Source organism: Panthera tigris, chromosome X, assembly GCF_018350195.1.
Source record: "Panthera tigris isolate Pti1 chromosome X, P.tigris_Pti1_mat1.1, whole genome shotgun sequence".
NCBI classification, from domain to species: Eukaryota; Metazoa; Chordata; class Mammalia; order Carnivora; family Felidae; genus Panthera; species Panthera tigris.
In genome coordinates this window covers 69,987,087-70,002,633 of record NC_056677.1, presented here as the reverse complement: position 1 = coordinate 70,002,633, position 15,547 = coordinate 69,987,087, and the positions used below count along the sequence as shown (strand labels likewise).

Sequence of the window (15,547 nt, the reverse complement as noted above, 5' to 3'; positions counted from 1 at the left end):
AAGGAGAAACTCTGCAGAAGACTGACCAGTGGGAAAGAGTAGCCAAAACACAACAGCAGAGTGCACACAGCATACACCTGAAACACTTCCTGGAGTGCCAGGCCCTGGACAGTGTATGACTCCTTTTAAATATAGTAGTACTCTCAGGTGTAGGGAATATAACAAACTTGTAAATCACTCAAAAGACAGAAACTGAGCCAAAATGACAAGATGGAAGAATTCTCCCCAAAAGAAAGGTCAAGAAGAAATTAGTCATGAACTTGCTCAAAACAGATATAAACAATGTATCTGAACACGAATTTAGAACAGTCATAAGACTACTATCTGGGCTTCAAAAAATCATAGAAAACACCAGAAAAACCCTTGCTGCAAATATCAAAGACCTAAGAACTAGTCAGGATGAATTTAAAAATGCTATAACTGAAATGCAAAATAAACTAGATACAGTGACAGCAAGCATGGAAGAAGCAGAGGAGGGAATAGGTGAAATAGAAGATAAAATTATGGAAAATAATTAATCTGAAAAAAGAAGGAAAAGAAATTACTAGATAATAAAGGGTGACTTAGAGAACTAAGTTATTCTGTGACTCAAAACAATATCCATAACACAGAAGGCACAAAAGAAGAAGAGCAAGAAAAAGGGACAGGTTTATTTGAATAAATTATAGTTGAGAACTTCCCTAATTTGGGGAAGGAAACAAGCATTCAATTCCTAGAGGCACAGAGAACTCCCTTCAAAATCAACTAAAACAGGTTAACACCACAACATATCTTGGTGAAACTGGCAAAATACAAAGATAAAGAGAGAATTCTGAAAGCAGCTGGGGACAAAAGGTCCTTAACCTATAAAGGTAGACACACAAAATTAGAAGCAGACCTGTCCACTGAAACTTGGCAGGCCAGAAAGGAGTGGCTGGAAATATTAAATGTGCTGAATAGGAAAAAATATGTAGCCAAGATTCCTTTATCAAGCAAGGCTGTCACTCAGAATAGAAGGAGAAATAAAGACTTTCCCAGACAAACAACAAGGAAAGGAGTTCGTGACCACTAAGCCAGCCCTGTAAGAAATTTTAAAGGGCACTCTCTGCATGAGAAAAAAAAAAGGCCAAAGCAGAAAAGACTACAAAGGAGCAGAGAACATCACCAAAAACACTAACTCTGCAGATAACACAATGGCGCTAAATTCATATCCTTCAATAATCACAGTAATGTAAATGGACTAAGTGCTCCAATCTAAAGACACAGGGTATCACAATGGATTAAAAAAAAAAAGATCCATCCAAATGCTGCCTATGAAAGACTCATTTTAGTCTTAAGGACCCTGCATATTGAAAATAAGGGGATGGGGATCCATGTATCATGCTAATGGAGGTCAAAAGAAAGCTGAAGTAGCCGTACTTATATCAGACAAACTAGATTTTAAACCAAAGACTGTAACAAGAAATGAAGAAGGGCATTATATCATAATTAATGGGTCTATCCATTAAGAAGATCTAACAATTATAAATATTTATGTCCCCAACTTGAAAGAACCCAAATATATAAATAAATTAATAACAAACATCAAGAAACTCATTGAGAATGATACCATAATAGTAGGAGACTTTAATACAACACTTACAACAATGGACAGATCATCTAAGCAGAAAACTAACAAGGAAGCAATGGATTTGAATGACACACTGGACCAGATGGACTTAACAGATATCTTAAGAACATTTCATCCTAAAGCAATAGAATAAACATTCTTCTTGAGTGCACATGGAACATTCTCCAGAACAGATCACATATTGGGTCACAAATCAGCCCTCAACAAGTACAAAAAGATAGAGATAATAACATGCATATTTTCAGATTATAATGCTATGAAACTTGAAGTCAAGCACAAGAAAAATTTGGAATGCATTTAAATACAAGGAGGTTAAAGAACATCCTTCTAAAGAATTAATGGGTTAACCAGGAATTTAAAGAAGAAATAAAAAAAATACATGGATGGAAATTAAAATGAAAACATGACAGCTTAAACCCTTTGGGACACAGCAAACACAGCCCTAAGAAAAAAGTACATTGCAATTCAGGACTATCTCATGAGGCAAGAAAGGTCTCAAATGCATAACCTAGCCTTATACCTGAAGGAGCTAGAAAAGGAGCAGCAAATAAAGCCTAAAGTCAGCATAAGAAGGGAAATAAAAGGATTAAAGAAGAAATAAATGATATAGAAACAAAGAAAACAATGGTAGAACAGATCAATGAAACTTAAGGATAGTTTTTTAAAGAATAAGCAAAATTGATAACCCCCTAGTGAGACTTATGAAAAAGAAATGAAAGAGGACCATAGCAGATAAAATCTGGAATGAAAGAGGAGAGTCATAACCAACACCACAGAAATACAATTATAAGAGAATACTATGAAAAATTGTATGCTAGCAAACTATACAATCTGAAGGAAATGGACAAATTCCTAGACAATCACACACTACCAAAACTCAATCAAGAAGAAATAAAAAATTTGAACAGGCCCATAAACAACAAAGAAATTGAATCAGTTATCAAAAATGTCCCAGCAAATAAGAGTCTTGGGCCAAAGGCTTCCCAGGACAATTCTACCAGACATTTAAGGACAGTTAATACTTATTCTTCTGAAACTGTTCCAATAATTGGAATGGAAAGAAACCTTCCAAACTCATTCTATGAAGCCAGCATTATTACATTGATTCCAAAACCAAAGACACCATTAAAATGAGAATTACAGGCCAATATCCCTGATGAACTTGGATACAAAAATTCTCAATAAGATACTAACAAATCAAATTCAAAAATTATTCACCATGATCAATTGGGATTTATTCCTGGGCTTCAGGGCTGGTTCAGTATTCACAAATCAATCTATGTGATACATTACACTAATAAAATAAGGCATAAGAACCATACAATCCTTTCAATAGATGCAGAAAAAGCATTTGATGAGACACAGCATCCTTTCTTGATAAAAACCCTCATGAAAGTAGGGGTAGAAAGAACATGTGTTAACATAATAAAAGGCATATATGAAAGGCCCATAGTTAATATCATTCTCAATGGGGAAAAATGAGAGCTTCCCCCCTAAGGTCAGGAACACAACAGATATGTCCACTCTCACCACTGTTGTTCAACATAGTACTAGAAATCCTAGCCGCAGCAACCAGACAACAAAAAGAAATAAAAGGCATACAAAATGGCAAAGAAGTAGTCCAACTTATACTCTTCAAAGATGACTTGATACTCTACATGGAAAACCAAAAAAGACTCCATCAAAAAACTACTAGAATTGATACGTGAATTCAGAATAATCACAATATATAAAATAAACACACAGAAATCTGTTGCATTTCTATACACCAATAGTGAAACAGTAGAAAGAGAAATGAAGGAATTGATCCCATTTACAATTGCATACAAAACCATAAGATACCTAGGAATTAACCTAACCAAATAGGTTAGGTCTGTATGCTGAAAACTACAGAAAGCTAATAAAAGGAATTGAGGAAGACAGAAAGAAATGGAAAAACATTCTGCACTCATGGATTGTAAGAACAAGTACTGTTAAGTCTATACTACCCCAAATAAGCTACACATTCAGTGCAATCCTTATCAAAATAACGCCATCATTATTCACAGAGCTAGAACAAACAATCCTAAAATTTGTATGGAACCACAAAAGACCCAAAATAGCCAAAGTAATGTTAAAAAAGGAAACCATAGCTGGAGGCAGCATAATTCTGGACTTTAAGCTGTATTACAAAGTTGTAATCTGTAATCATCAGGACAGTATAATACTGGCACAAAAACAGACACATAAATCAATGGAACAGAATACAGAACCCAGTAAAGGACCCACAAATGTATGGCCAACTTCTTCAAAAGTCTTCAAGAAAGCAGGAAAGAGTATCCAATAGAAAAAAGAGAGTCTCTTCAGCAAATGGTGCTGGGAAAACTGAACAGCAGCAACATGCAGAAGAGTGAAACTGAACCACTTTCTTACACCATACACAAAAATAAACTCAAAATGGATGAAATACCTTAATGTGAGACAATAAACCATCAAAATCGTACAGGAGAAAACAGGCAGCAACCTCTTTGACCTTGGCCACAGCACCTTCTTACTAGACATGCGTCCAGAGGCAAGGGAAATAAAAACAAAATGAACTATTGGGACTTCGTCAAGATAAAAAGTTTCTGCACAGCTAAGGAAACAATGAACAAAACTGAAAGGCAACCAACAGAATGGGAGAAAATATTTGTAAATGACTTATCAGATAAAGACTTAGCATCCAAAATCTATAAAGAACTTATCAAACTCAACACCAAAATAATAATAATAATAATAATAATAATAATAATTCAATGAAGAAATGGGAAGACATGAATAGACACTTTTCCCAAGAAGACATCCAGATAGCTAACAGACACATGAAAAGATGCTCAACATTACACATCATCAGGGAAATACAAATCAAAACCACACTGAGATACCACCTCACACCTGTCAGAATGGCTAAAATGTACAACTCAGAAAATAATAGATGTTAGCGAGGATGTGGAGAAAGGGGAACTGTTTTGTACTGTTGGTAGGAATGAATACTGGTGCAGCTACTCTGGAAAACAGTATGGAGGCTCCTCAAAAACTAAAAACAGAACTACCCTACGACCCAGCAATTGCACTGCTAGGTATTTATCCAAAGGATACAAAAAATGCTGATTTGAAGGGGCACATACACCCCGATGTTTATAGAAGCACTATCAATAATAGCCAAATTATGGAAAGACCCTAAATATACATCCACTGATAAATGGATAAAGAAATGTGTCATATATTTACAATGGAATACTACCAGTGATAAAAAAGAACAAAATCTACATTTGTAACAATGTGGATAGAACGAGATTGTATTATGCTAAGTGAAATAAGTCAGGCAGAGAAAGGCAAATATATGATTTCACTCATATGTGGAATTTAAGAAACACAACAGATGAACATAGGGGAAGGGATGGAAAAATAAGATAAAAACAGAGTGGGAGACAAACCATGAGAGACTCTCAAATATAGAGAACACACTGACTGTTGTTGGAGGGGAGGTGTGTGGGGGGATGGGCGAAATGGGAGATGGATATTATGGAGGAAGTTTATTGGAATGATCACTGGGTGTTATATGTAAGTGATGAATCACTGTGTTTTACCCGAAACAAATACTACACTGTATGTTAGCTAACTTGAATCTAAATAAATTAAAAGTAAATAAATAAAAATTACAAAAAAGAATATGAGGTTAAACAAGAGTTGAGATATAAACAACATACTTAAAAACTCAGGCTCTGGAGGCAGATAAATCCAGTTTCAAAGTCCAGCACAACTCTTTTGAGGATTATAGCCTCATTTTTCTCACTATAAAATTGGGATAATTCATGTTCTTCTAAATTATTTTAATATTCATTTATTTTTGAGAGAGAGAGAGAGAGCAGAGGAAGGGCAGAGAGGGAGACACAGAATCCGAAGCAGGCACCAGGCTCTGAGCTGTCAGCACAGAGCCCAACACAAGTTTCAAACCCACAAACTGTGAGATCATGACCTGAGCCGAAGTCGGACACTTAACTGACTGAGCCACCCAGGCACCCTGGGATAGTATATATTCTTCTTAGCTGAAAGATGTCTTCATGTTTAACAGCACAGACTTTGGAGCATGGGTTAATATCTTGACTGCCATGTATTATGTTACCTTGGTTAATTATATAATTTCTTTGTGCCCCAGTTTCTTTATTGGTCAACTAAAAATGATAAACGTGACTATGTCCTAGATTGCTGTAACGGTTTAATGAATTCACACATGTAAAACTTGTGAATTAGTATTCATTAATTGGTTCTGGTGAATTGGTACTAACAGATTAGTATGCATACAATGCTTAGAGTTTTTCCTAGCAGTGTCGTATAAAGCTTAGGTATTATCAGTAAAGGATGGGTTTAGATGTAATAATGCATGTGACTTGTGTAGCACAGTGCTTGACAATATTAGATGGTAGTTATTTTAATATTAATGGACTTTGGAAGGCTGAAAGGTGTTATATAAATTTAAGGTATTATACACTTATGTTTTTATTATATGCTGAGCATATAGTAAGCACATGATTGGCAAAATTTTACAAAGCACATCAATAACAGTGCAGTTGAGTTCTTTAGACGTAGTTATGCTATTTCACTGGACATTTATTAGATACTGTTTGAAAATATCAAAACTGAAGCTGAATGTGAAATGTTAATCTTTATACCCTCCATGCTGATTTATACAACTCTTAAAGAATCACTAATATTGCCTTGTTAGAAGAGAATGATATTTGGTTAGGAGAGAATTCAACTTAGTGTTACAAAATTCAAATCCAGTAAAAACATTGTTTTAAGGGTTTTCCCCCTCTTCATGAAAGGTAGCATACTTCTTTCACCACCCTACCAATATGTTGCATTGTAAGAGGATCTCAGAAATTCATTTCTTACACTCCTTAATCTTTTCCAATAGAATTTCATTTCTAATTGAAACCAGATTATTTTTGTTAGGGAATATAAAGAATGAGATGAATATTTTCCTCTGACTGTTCAAATAAAATATTGCACAGTTAATCCAATTGAATTAATGGCTTGAGGATAAATGTACCTGTCTGACAATCAAGGAAACCCTTGGATAACACTTTGTGTTAGTAAATGCCCAAAAATGTATAGTATATTTTTATTGGATTCAATAACCTGTTCTACTTAAAAGAATATGACATGTAAAAGTTAGTATTATATAGGATAAATTTCAAAGACTCCTGTATAAATAGCATATTAAAATAGGAAACCTTTATCATACATTAAATATGTACTATTTCAAATGATCTATTTTTGAAGAGTCACTGGAGTTTATTGAAGCACAAAATTTCTTGTTATATTTTCAGAGGTAAAATCTCTTTTGAATGTTTAGGGGTTAAGTTCTTAGTTTTTTTTTTCTCCTTTGAATTGTAGCTAAAGGACTCTGTGGAAAATGAATAATACGAAGAAAAACATTTTATGAAATGATAATAGTTCCTTTGTTTTAAGCATACCTTAATGAAATGGTTTAGGAAATGGAGAATTATAATGATGTAGTGTGAAGTAAAAGTAAATGTGACTAACAAGGTAAATGCCAAGTATTTATTGAGAATTATGCAGCTTTTATAATAATTTTGAGAGAAGCAAGTTAAGTTGGATGTCTGTATAGTTAGGCTTGGATACTTCTTTTCACACCAACTAATAATGGGGAAAAGTTTATGAGCAATTTCTACTGACCCATTCCAGAACAATCAGAGCAAAATTTAGCATGCTGTTTTCTAGGCAAAAATAACCATCTTTGCTAATAATCCTCTAATTTTTCTTCTTTTATGAAGTATATAAAGAGAGATGATTTGTCTAATTTTATCGAAGATTTTAAGTAACCTCTACACCCAACATGGGGCTTCAATTTACAACCCCAAGATCAAGAGTCACATGCTCTACTGACTGAGCGAGCCAGGTGCTCCTATTTGCCTAATTTTTAAAAGTGAATGGAAATCTAGAATGAAGATGCCTTTTCTCTGAGCTTCTGATGAAATGATCTCAGGCCCAAACCCGTTAAAGCTACTGACATTTTGTAATTGTCACCATGTTATTAATTATACTTTCAAAAGTCACACATATTTAGGCTTACCCTGAGGACGATTGTCCTTCTTGCGAGCACCAAGCCTTTGTGCTTCATTTTCTGAGTCAACAGGGTGTCTTTCATTGTGAAATACAATCTTGTGCTCTTGTTCACTGTCAGATGTTATGAGATACCTTTTCTTGTCTTCATCTGTTTGAAGTCTCTTATTTTCAAATATCAGACACTGTTCCTTCGCCATATCCATCATGAGTCTTTCACTTTCAAACTCATTTTTATGTCTTTTATTTTCAGAATCTGCTAGATATTTTCCAGAATTGGGGTCTATTTGATGTCTTTCAAAGCTATCCCAACGTTTTTGAGGGTCATCCCTACATTTTCCAGAGCTATGCTGAATTCTTTCAGACCTAAATTGATATCTTCCAGAGCTATCCCAACATCTACCACAGTCAAAGTCCAATTTTTGTCTTTCAGAGTCAGTCCAGCATCTTTTAGATTCAAACCTGAGGCCCATCCATAAACTTTCCAAGTCAGAGGCCCTCTGGCAATTTTCAGCCTTAACTGTGTGTTTCACTGAATCAGAGACCATCTCTGGGCTTTCAGAATCTAAGTCATTTGTATGTCTTTCAGACCAAGAATCCATCCAGCATCCCTCAGTATCAGTGCTGAACTGGAATGTTTTAGCATCCATGACACATTTCACAGCTGTTGAGGCTAGCCCATATCTTTCTGAGTCTGAGTCCATCTCACATGGTTCAGAATCAGATTCCATTATATATCTCTTAGATCTTATCTTTTCCTGGTGTTTTTCTTCCCCCATCAGACATACTGACGATGCAGAAGCTAAGTCCATTTCATCTCTATCCATGTCTGAGTCCATCACATACCTCTCAGAAGCAGAGAGCATCCAGTGTTGTTTTGTCTCCCTCAACATTTTCGGAGATTCCATCAGGATTTTTACAGAATCTGAAGCTATTTGGCATTTTTCTGCCTTTAGCAGGTGTTTCACAGATGCAGAAGCCATAGGGCATTTTTCTGAGTCTGAATCCATCTCAGGTCTTTCACTGTCTGAGTTCAACCCATATTTTTCAGAGTCAGAGTCTGCCAAACATTTTTCTGAATCTGAGTCCATCCAGTGTTTCAAAGAGTCAGAGTCCATCTGGCATTGTTCAACTCCCACTAGCTGTTGCTCTGACTCCATCAGGTCTTTCATAGAACTTGAAGCCACCTGGTATTTTTCTGCTTCTTGCAGATGTTTCACAGAGTTTGAGTCCATGAGACATTTTTCTGAGTCTGAGTCCATTCCCCATATTATTGAATCAGAGTCTTTTGAGTGCTGTTCTAAGTCAGAGTCCAAACCAATGCCTCTATCAGAGTCAGAATCAATCACACATCTTTCAGAGCCAGATTCCAGCAAGAGGGTGTCACTTTCAATTATTTTTAGGTCTTGGAGACTTTTATAGGCCAAAGAACCTGCTGAAATCTCAGAAATTTTTGTATCAGAAGCTTCTGTTTCAGACTTGCTTCCTTCATCATGTGACATCACAATTGCTCCTTCATTACTTAAAGAAAGACAAACATGAACACCTTAAAAATATTCATCAAATGTTAAATGTTTTCTCTGTTGAAAACCTTTCTGTGTGAACAATACTATAGAGTACACATTTCTATCAGGTTGTAGAAAGTAAGAAACACCACCAACATTCTTGTGAACAAATTGGAATAGTATCAGTGTAAGCAGATTTTACACTTGTATTTACCCTTACATTAACTGTTTTCCATTACAGCTGAAAGTAATAGCCTGCCTAGGATACTCTCTTGAAATGTACTATTTTCTTGTTCCTTTCTAATCAATGAATCATTATATTGGGACTTGAATATCATGTTAAGAATGTAGTGGAAAATAAAACAAACTTTCTATATTCTACACCAAGTTAAGGTTGTAGATCTGGTTTTTAGTGAGGCTTACCTTGGAGTGTTGAGCCTTTCTGGGCAAAAATATTCAAATTTGTCTGGTACTATTTCAATTGGAGGGGACACATCTTGAAGTGAGAATATAAGTTCACTTGATGAATTAGTTGTAGTTATTGGCTGTAAAAGCAAAATAAATCATAAACCAAGTTATAAGTTCTCAGTTGCATTTACCGTGAAAAATAGCACACTTAGTAATTTTGACTGAGGGGAGTATATCACTTCATTAGCTTCACTTGTGCCTGAGGGAAAGTCATAGTGAGAACCTCTTCCAAAGTAAAACTTCAGAATTAATATTTAAGTATAAGGGCAGACATGATAGATATGTTGTAAGGTGTGTTCCTAGCCTCTACCTTTCCAAGAACTAATGACCATTCCCAATGCTGCATTGGTACTGTTACCCAGTCCCTTGGTTGTAGGTAGCTGGAATATTACCCAAACTGGAGTAGATTCTCTTTACTTGGGACTTAGAGTTAGAATTCAGAAGGTGTTTTTCTGCTGTGTTTGAAGTGTGGACAGGCAATCTCAGGCACTACGAGAAAACAGTCTGTCATATGCCTAGAGAAGTAGAAAAAAGTCAAGAAGCAGAGAATGTGAAGAATAAAAGCAATACATAAAGGAAGTTGAAACCACATATCATATGACTCTAGACAGACAAAAACATTTTTACATGGGTTCCTGATTCCAGTTCCTCCTAAATATTTACTTTCTGTCCTTGAGTTCTCTATGGTAATGATGATCCTTGACTTAAGTTCTTATCACCCTCCTTTTGTTTTTTCTCGAGGTAGTATGAATGGGGTTCTGTTTCTTTCAACCAAAAGGAGCCTTCAGGGACATCATAGTTGCTGTTAATATTTTATTGTTAGCCTTCACATATGAAGGCTTCACACACATTTCATGAACAAAATGAATTTTATCTACACAAAAGATTTACTCCATTTTCAATAAAACCCGTGCAAAAAATAGACTTATAACATGACATTTAGGTATGATATAAGAAAAAAAACATTCCACGAGGTTTAATATACTCTATAATTGATTATAACAAAAGATTTAGAATGTCCTGTCTCAGCAGACAACTGTGAGGCTCACATGAACTAGCGATTAAGAGAAAACACTCACTATGAAAACTGGTAAAGACATAATGTGTAAAGGAAATGTAATGTTGATTTATATGGCAAACAAACATGAACAATACTGAAATTTTCACACCCTAGGAGAGGTAGATAAGAAATAAATTTCATGTGCTTCTAAACATTCGTCTAAAACATGCCAGTACTCAGAATTTCTTTTACTCATAGTCTCAAATCATAGTAATAGCTTTTCTATTATGACTCCAATTCACTAGTTTTCATTAGTTTGAAAGTCAAGACAAAAAATTAAAGGGTGAGGAAAAATATAAGCAAAATTTATTCAACTAAACATAATATATGCTTAATAAAATAATATTTGCCTTTATGAATTTGTAACTAATATCCTTTCATGTATTGGATTTATCAGGATACCTGACCTCCTCAGGAACTATATAGATTATGTTTCTATTCTTTCCAAAAGAACCAAAGGCAGCTACATATTCTACTACATCGATAAAAAAATCTAACAGAAAACACAATAAATATGGAATTCACAGTGGTTATTTAGGATTGTCATACTTCCTGATGTTTGGGGACTTTGACTATAACAAACATTTATGTCTGCTTTTTGTAAAACTAAACCAAATATCTTCCTTAGTAAGAATACTTTAAAAGATGGTGTAGAGTATCAGAAGGTTTAAGTATTCTTCCTAGTAATACCACTTTCCAGAGGTGACACTTTTGAAATAAATATTTTCTGCTAGCTGATTACACTTCAACTAACATCAAAAGAGGGGAAAAGATATTTATAAATTAATTAGAACTCTGTAAAAGCTAATCTATCTTTATCTCTAAGGCTATGCTTTCTTGAGAACTGTAATTCTGAACAGTACTGATTTCTAATTGAGAGAAAAAAATGCTATGAAAACTAAATTCAATTAGATTGTTAAATAAATGTCTCCAACTAATGAATCTGTAAAAAGTTCCCCCTCTTTCTAGAAAGTTGCTTCTTTCCTCTAAAGCATTAATGTACAGTTTTGGGGTGCCTAGGTGGCTCAGTCGGTTGAGCGTCTGATTTTGGCTCAGGTCATGATCTTGCGGCTTGTGTGTTCAGGCCCCACATTGGGCTCTGTGCGGACAGCGCAGAGCCCGGACCCTGCTTCTGATTCTGTGTCTCCCTCTCTCTCTACTCCTCCCCCACTCACACTCTGTCTCTCTCTCAAAATAAATAAACATTTAAAAAAAGAATTAATGTACACTTTTATACTGTACACTAAACTGATTTTTAGTTAAGTCAGTAAAACTCTGTCCAAAGGTTTATATCCACATTTTCCTTTATTCCTTTACCTATTTTTACTGCATCTTATATAGAACAAAGTTGTAATTTTATCCCATAATCTTAACAGATTACTTTAGCCATTAAGAAGAATAAATTTATTAGACCATTTCCTGATCTGATGACATCAGTGCCATGGCCACACACCTATAATATATAATTGTATTCTAGTTAGCCACTGTTCTAAAAGAAATAGACTCACTGTTATCTAGGCCTTAGAGTCTAACAGCTGACTCCCAGGCAAACTCCTAGGTGCATGGGGAATGTGAAGATAACAAAAAGGTTTGGTTAATAAGCTACATGGAAAGGTTTTGCTCCATAATGTTTTTTTTTTTACTAAAAAGTATTTTTGTGTAACTAATGTTAATCTTAATGCAATTATATGATAAGGAAGTCATAGCATGTGATTTGAAAAATTTTGAGGATGCCAAGGCTTAAATAGGGAGTTTAAGGGGAGCAGGGATAGAGCACAGTAAGAATCCCCTTTACTTTCTAAAAGAAGTAAGATCCAGGGGCACCTGGGTAGCTCAGTCGATTGGGCATCTGACTTTGTCCCCAGTGATCTAGCAGTTCATGAGTTCAAGCTCCACACCTGGCTTACTGCTGTAAGTGCAAAGCCACTTCAGATCCTCTGTCTCCCTCTCTCTGACCCTCCCCTGCTTGCACTCTCTCAAAAATAAATAAAATATTCATTGAGTAGGGCACTTGTTGGGATGAGTACTGGGTGTTGTATGTAAGCCAATTTGACAATAAATTGCATTCGTAAATAAATAAATAGATAGATAAATAAATAAATAAATATAAAACTTTTTAAAAAATCTAAAAAAGAAATAAACGAAGTAAGATCTGTACTTATGAAACTTAACTCTTAAATGGTCCTCCTTTTGGTAAACTATCCCCATCATTATACATGGTACATTTCCCTAGAGGTTTACTTTGGGAAAGCATCACTTGTAAGAATTCCCATTTGCTATTCAATTTCAAGGAAAGAAACCAGAATATACAAGTATGTTAATAAGCACCCAAAGTAGAGCCCAGTTTAAGAAAACATGAGCTAGATGAGGGGCTGGAAAACTATGCCCTATTCGCCAAATCCAGCCTATGATCTGTTTTTGTATGACCCAAGAGAAAAGGAAGACTTTTATATTTTAAAAATGTAAAAAAAAAAGTAAAGTGCAAAAAAGTCTTTTAGCCCAGCAGGGAGAATAATTCCTTCAACAGTTTAGGAAATAGTCTCTTGGCCTGCAAAGCTCCAAATATTTAAGATCTAGTGCTTTACAGAAAAAGTTTTCCATCCTGTGAACTAGATGATTTCCAATGACTTTTCTGACTAAGAGTCCATGAGCTTAGTTTTAAATTAAAAGCCTTATGTTTTAAATTAAAAGCCTTCTAAGTACTCTGAGATGGCTTTCCCATGTAGATAAATGATCAATTTGCTTAACTTTCTAAGAGTTCAGAGGCTTCTCTTTACATCTCTTATGGGGTTAAAGTCATACAGCAGTTTGCCCCTAGAGAAATTTGTGACTAATGCATCTGAAAATGTAATCTGTGAGTTTCCTAAGAAGGATTCTCTGTGGATCCTCTCATTTGGACTAAAGAAAAAAATGATTCAATTAATTCACAAACACTACACATAGGCCTTTTTACATTAAAAATTATGTGGAATTATGGGGGCGCCTGGGTAGCTCAGTCAGTTAAGTTTCTGACTTCAGCTCAGGACAGGATCTCACAGTTCATGAGTCTGAATCCCACATTAGGCTCTCTGCTGTAAGTTCAGAGCCTGCTTTGGATCCTCTGTCCCCCTCTCTCTCTCTGCCCCTTCCCTGTTTGCACTCCCTGTTTCAAAAATAAGTAAACCTTAAAAAAAAGATTTTTTGGAATTATAGAGTACTGAACTACCCAAGATTTTGTTTTCCCTACACCTAAAAGGTGATTCTAAGAGTTGCCAAGAGAATGGGTGAATCTTAATAATAGACTCTGTTTCCAGGAGAGTTCCTAGGAATGGGGATCTCACATATAATAGGATGCGGCTACACAGAAAGTGGATAATGAATATTACTCCTCTACCTTACAAAATAAAAGCTTTCCATTTTAATTTTACAAGCCTCACAGTGGCTTCTCCTTATGAGTGGGATGATTAGATATAATATAATCACTTCAGTTGACAATGTTTTTATCACTCCCTACTAAAATCTCTTTTAGTCATATATATTTTGCCAAACTACTGTATAACATAGGGAAGATTAGTAGTGCCTAAAGTTATCACAGATCTAAAAAATGTAAGGAAGTATTTCTAATTACATGCCAAAGAACAGTAAACATTATTATGAGATCATTACTTTCTCTTGGTTTGATTTTTTTTCTTATTCCATATACATATATAATTGTTTCCTCATTTTTTCTAGTTACCTATTATCTTGGCAATATGCTTGAAATATAAGTTCTATATAATTTGAATATGATTCTATTAAGCAAACATAACTATTTAAATTAACAATTACCAGGTTTCCATCAGCAATACATTTTTTCAACCTTTTATAGTTAGTGAGTCATGCTGCATTCTTACAAAATATGTTGGAAAGGACACTCCAGAGAAAAATTAATTTGTAATAGGTGTCAAATAATCTGTATCAAGATATTTATTTAATTATTGTACTGTCTTTTAGCATTTGTTATTGTAAAATATGATTATAAATTTAAATAGATCTATTTTTTAAAAATTTATTTATTTATTTTGACAGGTAGAGGGGCAGAGATAGAGGGAGACAGAGAATCCCAGGCAGGCTCTGCATTGCCAGTGTGGAGCCTGACGCAGGGCTCAAATTCACAAACCATTAAATCATGACCTGAGAAAAAATCAATTTGGATGTTTAACCGACTGAGCCACCCAGGCACCCATAGATCTATGTTTTATATAAAACATTTATTCTCTATAAAAAATAATGAGATACATCCTGATATAAATTTTTAAATGTGGGGAGTCTATTAAAAGTAATTTTGATAAAAAATTTCACATCACAATTTTCCCTTGGATTGTCTCCCAGCTCCTTCCCAGTACAGTTATACTATTACAGGAATCAACCACAAGGATATGATTAACAGTATGGGCTATGGAATTAGACTTACCTGGGTTTGAGCTGGGGCTTTGCTATTAATTATTGTATGAACTTGGGGGAAGTTACTTAACCTATCTATGCCTCTGTTTCCTTTTCTATAAAAGTGAAGATAAAAGGGTTCATGTGGCATCTGAACAGCAAAGGGAGCAATCGACACAGCTAAAAGACAATCTAATGAATGGGAGAAGATACTTGCAAATGACATATCTGATAAATGGTTAGTATCCAAAATATATAAAAAATGTATACAACTCAATGCCAAAATATCCCAAAGAATCCAATTAAAAAATGGACAGAAAACATGAACAGACATTTCTCCAAAAAAAAAAAAAAGACATATAGATAGCTGAAGACACATGAAAACTGCTCACCATC

At 34.8% G+C, this 15,547-nt stretch overlaps 1 protein-coding gene across 5 annotated transcripts in view; it reads right to left on the bottom strand.

Annotated features, from left to right (window-relative positions):
* LOC102968110 overlaps positions 1 to 15,547 on the bottom strand; it is a 449,421-nt gene that overhangs the window by 65,340 nt on the left and 368,534 nt on the right. For all 5 annotated transcript variants that reach the window (XM_042974931.1, XM_042974932.1, XM_042974933.1 and 2 more), the window contains 2 exons: positions 9,646 to 9,767; positions 7,728 to 9,238 (listed from right to left, as the gene is read on the bottom strand). In XM_042974931.1, the coding sequence (XP_042830865.1) occupies positions 7,728 to 9,238; positions 9,646 to 9,767 (1,633 nt within the window). The remainder of the gene's footprint in view (positions 1 to 7,727; positions 9,239 to 9,645; positions 9,768 to 15,547) is intronic.